At 37.8% G+C, this 7673-nt stretch overlaps 1 protein-coding gene across 1 annotated transcript; it reads left to right on the top strand.

The window, feature by feature from the left end:
* Positions 1-486: 486 nt before the first annotated feature.
* On the top strand, positions 487-7291 carry LOC143884379 (uncharacterized). Its single transcript, XM_077387908.1, has 11 exons — positions 487-660; positions 3031-3135; positions 3227-3282; positions 3377-3431; positions 3536-3575; positions 5269-5343; positions 5483-5538; positions 5634-5694; positions 5771-5862; positions 5941-6177; positions 6833-7291. The coding sequence occupies exons 2-11, from the start codon at positions 3091-3093 to the stop codon at positions 6989-6991; spliced, it is 876 nt and encodes a 291-aa protein (XP_077244023.1). The 5' UTR covers positions 487-660; positions 3031-3090; the 3' UTR covers positions 6992-7291.
* Positions 7292-7673: the final 382 nt, after the last annotated feature.

The following is a 7673-nucleotide window of genomic DNA, read 5'->3' as shown; positions in this document are numbered from 1 at the left end:
CCAACCCAGGATACTTTTGGGTCGGGTCAGCAGGTCAAAGCTGGTTGGATGAAACTCGGTCCAAGTTGCAAAGAAAATTTTCCATGGACAATGAGCTTACCAAACATTGTTAAAAAAAAAAAAAACGAAGTTTACCAAACACTGAAAAATTCATTTTCCAAGAAAAAAAGTCTGAATTTTTTTCCCTACATTCAAACCGCCGGTTACAATTGGTTTTCCAATCATGGGTTGCAACTGGGGTCAAATTTTGTTTTAGATTATGACAACCGATTTTGGAGTCCCCAACCGATTATTAGACTCAAATTTAGTGCGATTTCCGGTCCAATAATAGGTTGAGGACTCCACAACCGGTTGTCATAATCTAAAACAAACAGGCCTAAAGGTGCATTTGGAAATGATTCTAATCCGGTTTCTTGATTTTAATTCTGATTATTGATTCGTTTTTTATTATTTTGATTCTGATTCTAAAAAAGTAAGAAGCATGAGTATAATTCTCCGCCCCTAGAGGTTCATCCATTGGCATTACGGATCCACACCTCTTTCCTTCGTTAAATAGGTTTTCCGCCGAAGGGCAATTCATCGCTGCTGAATGTTTCCTGCAACTTCATTGAAAAGTGAAGACCTAACGCTCTCACGTCACGCTCGTCTCTCCTCGACAAAGTAATCTCTCTCTCTCTCTCTCTCTCTCTCAGTAGGTTCGATGGAGTTTTATACCTTTTTTTTTACAATCAGAAGGCAATTGATTTCTGGTCATGAGTTTGATTTTTTACCCTAAAATTTTAACTACATATATAGACTACTTTGAAGCAGCAAGACCTGGAAATATGGTTATGTATTTCTGGTTTGGCCATTTCAAAATATTTCTGCTTGATTCTCATAAGAATCAAGACCTGCAAATATCTCCACTGATAATTAGTAGTTGGAGGCCTCTGTTATTTTCTGTTTTCTTCTTCTTGCATGACAAGCCACACTCCAAACCCTAATCTCTCTGCTCACTAAAAATAGTTCCATGGCACCAGAAAAGACAAAGTTTCAAAACTCACAAACAATGTAGAAAAGGCATAGTTGGAGGTTTTGTCTAGTCCCAAAGAGCACACATCTTTGGGGGTGATTGTGTTTCCTTGTGATGCTATAGGTCCCAAGCAAGTGTCCCTACTGTCGGTCTTTAATTGGGTACTCTTGCAAAGTTCTTTGAGGCATTTGGTTGGATGGTTTTAAGGTTAGAAAAAGGATATCACCTGGAATTATCTGTATAAAGCTTGGAAGGCAATGCAGGTTTAGGTGACCCAATTCTGGCAAACATTGAACGCCCATATTCATTTTTAATCAGTGATTCAGCACATAAGGGTTTAAGGATTTTTTATTGCTCACATAGGGCTAGCTATTAATGGAAGACAACTCCCTCAATACTATTGATTGGGAGAGCAGCATCAAGTGGATGGTGAAAGATGGAAGAATTGAAGGAAGGATTCTGAAATCTAAGTGTGTTACGTTTATCTTCATCAAAATTAGCTGGAAGTTTGGTTCTGCATCCTGAATACTACCATATATACCCATGTCATTGTCTTTATCAAGATGGGTGGTGCTAATGCATCCTCAATCCTAGACATTAAAACTCATTTAAATATTTCCCCCATTAAGAGGACTTAGTTGTGGTGGTGGGGATTAGTTACCATGAAGCTGATGCAGCCATTGGCTGTTTTGTATGTTACCTCTTTACAATCTAAATTTTTTATTTTTGCAGCAATTGGAGATGTTTAAATGCAAATTGTTTTAAATTGGGCATAAACAGACGCTGGAAAACATGGTTATTGGGACTCATCTAAGTATTTTCTCCATTAGCAAAAGCCGTTCTTGCATATGGTTTTATGTTCTTACCATTGTTATTTTGATGCATTGCTTGGATAAATTAGATAACCTAACATTCATCACCATGCCCAAGGCTATAGTACCTTGCATTTTGTGTTAAGACGTTGTGATCTAATTGTGTCATTCTCATTTTTTTCTATCATTAAGTGTGCTTTGAAGCTTCTTGGACGTCTAGATGTGTTCTACAACTGTGCACGGGGGCAACCATGCGCTGGTGTATGCAGTTTTGAAGTTTTCAGCCTGTTAATGGAGGATGGGTTGAGTGGATGGACTGCAACTATTCGATTCTTTGTATTGGGAAGTTGAACAGTTTGAGTTTTGAGTTAAGAAAGTTGGTGTGCACCTAGAAAAGTTTCAAGAAAAGATTACAATCATGGGAGGTTTGTGGGTGTATTCAAATAGCAATGTTTTCTCTCTCTTTTTGATAGGCAAGTTAGGTTCGGCGGATCCCAACCAGGTTTATTAGAATGAGTTACATCCAAAAATACTCTATCCCAATAACATCGTTATTAATAATCTGTAGAACATCTTGGGTAAGAGAGAAAGTGAAATATAAGAGCCATGGATAGAGAATGATTTTTTTTGAAAGATGGTCAGCAGCCATGTTTACCTCTCCAAGTTGCAACAATTTTCTGTAGATAAACTTTTAAAGGATCTTCTTGATATCAACAATAATCCTCTGTAAACTTCCAAGGACAGGAGAATTTCCCATTTATGGAATTGATTGCCAATAGAGAATCTGATTCAATCCATACTCGACCAATATTTTTTTTGAATGGTAATTATATCAACAAAACGAAACATACAAGGAGACCAAGTGCGTTCCAAAACAAAAGAAAAGCACCCGACAGATGTTGTTGTTGATTGCATATTTTAATCCCATAAAGATAGTTTGGAGTTTAAGGCAACCAATCTCATGACAATGGTCACTCATATAAAACCTAGAGATGCTCATCCCTCCAATATTACAAATAGCAATGTTGTGCAACAAATTTACTGAGTTTTATTGAAATTCGTTTGAAGATGGATGATACTTTGGTTGAATTTCATGCAAATATTTTGTAAAACCCATGTATGTATGCGACAAGAACACAGAAATGCGTACTCAGTTTTTATATACAGAAAATGCATACTCAGTGACAGCTTATGTCATCGTTGCAGGTTAAAATAGCCCTTTCTTGGATTGAAGAGATAGTACATTGAGAAGGAAAGGAAGATAAAATGGGGGATGAATCATCAAGATCTACAACAGCTGCCCCCAAGAAGGTATGTTTTGTTTCTCTTTTGCCATCAATTTATAGATAAAAATGAAGATCTCTACTTGATATGCTTCTATGGTTTGCTTTGTCTGCTGCAGATGAGATTTGCACCAAAAATTCCTCCTCGAAAAAATCCCAAACCTGAGATTAAAACGTATTGTCTGTTCTATTGCTCTTATCAATAGCATTGCTTGTCTTTATCGGTTTTATGTAAAAAGTTCTTGTTAACCCTTTTATGTTTTTCGCAGGGAAGCACCTCAGGTAGAAGATAACAGTGAGTGGCTAATGCTTGTGAAGAAACAGGTGGGCTTTCAGTCTATTGAGTGTGTTCTTTATTATGTATTTTAAGGTAGCTGTATTTAATTTTATATGTTTTGTCGATCTAAAATGCTGTTTGCTAATCCCAGGAGGGTTCTGCGGCAAGAGGGCCTAAAGTTGACAAGAAATGTAAGTTCTCCTAGTTATATCTAATGTCTGGTCAAAATAAAACTCGTGTTTCAAACAGCTGCCACTACTCTTTTCATAACTATCATTGCTTGTGAGTGTCACATATCTGCAATTATAAAGTTTTACAGATCCTATTTTAAGTTTATTATTAATTTCATTGTCTAAGTTAATCTAGTTAAAATTTATGTTATTTTATTTATAGATGCCTTGTGAGTTGTGTCTTAATCTCATGGCCTGAGATACTCGTTTTTGTATCCGTGTCCTACATTTTGGAAAATGTTGAATTGCATCTCCGTTCCCGTGTCTGTGACTATATCCATATCTTGGTATCATAGCCCGATGTTAAAGACTTCAAAGGACTGCACCTTTTTCTTTTTATCTTTGTCCTCTTGTACTTGCTTTACAGCCACCAATTCAATAGTGGAAATGATTTCTGATAAACGTTTTAGTGCGTATCATAGTCTCTCATCTCAGCTTTAAGGTTGCTCAACTTTAAAGTGTTCTTCTCGAGTAGCATATAATAACAATTCTGCTATTCCCGTGGAAATTATGCCAAACTGGTTAGGTTCTCTTGCTTAACTTGCAGTGTGAATTTGGTCCTGCAAGTGCTAAGACTACTGTGGACCTTGTAATCTTTTCCAGGATCCTGCTATGAATAGCTTCTGTTTTAAGTATTAGCCTAGATTAGTTGCTCTGTCTGACTTTATAGTGATCAATGATCAACTGCTCAAATGGAGAGTTTGTTAATATTAAGAGTTTTGTGGAGAGTTAACTCGACCGCAGTAATGGTTTCACCCTTATTGTGAGCTTGGATTTGCTCTAGGCATCCCACTATATATTGAGAATCCAAGCTATGCTTTCTGAGGATGCTGCAAATTTTTATATTAAAGATGAATTGGATGAATCTAACTTGTCTTGTTGGTAAATCCTAATAGGGGGCTGATTGAATGTCACAAACTAGGGAAACAATCTTATGAGGTCACTAGTAAGATGTGGTTTTCCTAAGATGGGCTTGGGTTCATTAAATTGCAGAGTATCGTGACAATATGTTCATAAAAAAAATATCCTAGTTGCAAGCTGTTAATCAAACATTAGAAAGTTAGTATTTGAACTTTTGTTTTCACTGGGTTATAGTTGATGATCACTACCATTCAAAAAAAAAAGTTGATAATCACTAGATGTGGCTATGGTAGGACAACCACACACGTTTCCATGAAATGGCATCAGCATCTGGCACCTTGGACTATAATAGAAAGTCCTTCATGCCAACTTTGTCTTTTTATATTCCTTGTGCGACTTAGCTTGAATGAAACCTTGAATTCAGCAATGCACCCAGCCAAAGTTCACAACCTTCTTATTGCCAGCAGGGGCCCATTTGACTGTGGTAGTCTGCTAGATCTACTTACGCGTGTGAATTCAGTTATTATCCATCCATACTCATATTCTACTCAGTAGCTTGGTTTTTTTTATACGGTTACTCAGTAGCTTGGTAACCCACTTATTGGTATCATTGAGTTATCTGAGAGCTAAAAATGGCATTCACATGTGTGAATAAGAACCTCAATTCATCTCTTAATTTTGTAAATTCATTTTCAATAATACAGGCACATCATCTTTATTTAGTAAATTTGGGCCATGAACCGTGATTCTTGAGTTGACTGGTGTCTTCTCATTTTGGTTTTGTTACTTGCAGCGGCACCAGTGCAAGTTGCATTTGGTCCCAGCACCAGCATCGCTAATGGTTACAAATATCAAGGTCGCATTTCTGGTATGAGACTTCTCTCTCCTTTCTATCTGCGAATCTTATTGCCCCCCCCCCCCCCCCCCCCACCCACAAAAAAAAAAAAAAAACTGCCCTTCCCCCCTTCACTTCCCTTACCCAAGAATTGGCGCGTTTGTTTCTGCAGATTCTGCTACTGTATCAGTTGCGCATGGCATGAAAAAGGAATATGTTGAACCCTGGGTAAGTGACTGGAGCCTCTGTACAGTCTCTACTGTCAGCCCCCCCGCCCTCTCTCTCTCTCTCTGAGCTTTTGGTTTCTCATGGTCTTACTACAGGATTATTACAGCTATTATCCTGTCTCCCTACCTCTGAGGAGGCCACACTCAGGAGACCCGGGTATGTATGATATGAGGGACATCTTGAAGGAATTCTACTGTTAAATTGCATATATATCATTCATTTTTTTGTACAGAAGAACTTGATGAAATGGAGTTTGGGGAGGCTTCGGCAAACTTAGGTCACAACGAGACCTGTATAATTCCAGCTGCTGAGCTCGGCTTGATGGTTGGTATTGTGCTAGTGCCTTAGGAAAAACTAGATGCAAAAAGCTGTTCTTATTTAACATCTTGTGGGTGATGGCAGGAGGAGAAGGAAGAAGAAAATATGCTTTTATTTCAGCTACCAGCTTCTCTGCCTTTGATGAAGCGGTCGGCCTCTGCTAAGGGCAAAGAGATAGCTGACAGCTCAAAACCATCCCAGGGAGTGGGTGTATCAGGAAAGGGATGCAGTTTGGAAGAATTACCAGCTGGCCACATTGGAAAAATGCTTGTGTACAAGAGTGGTGCCATCAAGATGAAAATTGGAGATACCCTTTTCGATGTGAGTAGATTATGCTCTCAACAGTTTATCCTCATAATTGACAAATCCTAGTTGCTTTGTTGTAGATAATTCTACAAGTTCTTATTCCTGCTTAAATTAATTATATGAATTTTGAGGTTACTTAGAAATCTGTACTCAGCTTACTTTACAAATCCACTGGAAACATTTTTTTTAATCCGGAATTTATCTAGGAACCTGGGGCGTCACCTTAAATTTTATTAATAAGAAAAAATAGTGACAAGAGGAGGACATAGAACCTTGGTTCTAACCCAACAAGATACAAGAAGAGGAAAACCTTAGTTTGTGGAAAGCTGATACTTTCACATTATATTCAGGAACAGGAAGCAATTAGCAGCTGCTTCTTTAACCAATCTTGTTTTGAATTTCAGAACAAGCAAGCTGCTTTTATTTCCTGTTTGCAGATAGCTGAAAGGCCTATCCTTTTACCGACTAAGACTAATTGAAGATCATTTCCCATTATAAACATGGCAGAAATTGTTTGTCAAATCTCATTCATTCTATATCCTTTCTTTTCAATTGAAATCTTTACATTGTTATCACTGATAAAAAGAAACATTTCAGTTATATTATTTTCTCTCTTCTACTTTATCTGTTTTATTCTGCTTTAATACAGAACAGTGCATATTGCTTGCAGGTTTCAGCCGGTCTGGACCGTATTTTTGCTCAAGATGTTGCAGCCATCAACTCTGAAGACAAACACTGCTGCGTGGTGGGAGAGCTCAACAAGCTTGCCATTGTTACACCTGATGTCTTCTCCGTCCTGGATAGTATAAATGACCTGAGTTTCACTTAATTTCACAAGAAATTCCATACAACATAAATTCAAACCCCCAAAAAAGGAAAAAAAAGAAGAAGAAAACATCACACATTCATTTAATAGAAAATTACATTACAGCAAGTTAGTAGTTACAATAGTTGGATTGTGCAGTGTGCTGGATAAATTCACAGCAAACTGCTGTTTCGATCGATTTCTCTTATCTCGTTCTGTAATTTTGTCTGCGAGCAGCGATAACTGGCACTGAAACTGGCAAAACAAGTCAATACAAGGCATTGAAAAGGGAAATCCCCCCTAAAAAAGGATGTTGGGATGTAATCAGGGTGGTGGTTTTCATGGGATATTATGGGGAAGCTAAATTGTAGTGGTTTCCACTGATAATGTGCTAGGAAAGTTAAAATTGCAGATTTGTACACCTAGAAGAATGTATTAGAATTACTCATCAAAAAGAAGAAGAAGAAGAATGTATTAGAATTGCTTACATACTAGCTAATCTTGATTTCTCCCATCGCGTGACTCCTTTTCTTCTCCTCCTCTTTAACCGTCTCTGACTCTCTGCTTGGACCCCCTCCCTCTTTTACTTATTGTTTTGACTGAACCCTCTCCTCAAATCCCAATCACACATATTCCTGAAAAGCCTTAGCCAATTGCCTTCATTGAGACTGAACACCCTGATCTTGGGTCTAACCAAACTGGATCA

The sequence above is a fragment of the Tasmannia lanceolata genome, unplaced genomic scaffold (assembly GCF_043159265.1).
Source record: "Tasmannia lanceolata isolate RefF3 unplaced genomic scaffold, GAP_Taslan_0.1 ptg000008l, whole genome shotgun sequence".
Classification (NCBI taxonomy): domain Eukaryota; kingdom Viridiplantae; phylum Streptophyta; class Magnoliopsida; order Canellales; family Winteraceae; genus Tasmannia; species Tasmannia lanceolata.
This window is presented reverse-complemented; position numbering and strand designations above follow the sequence as displayed.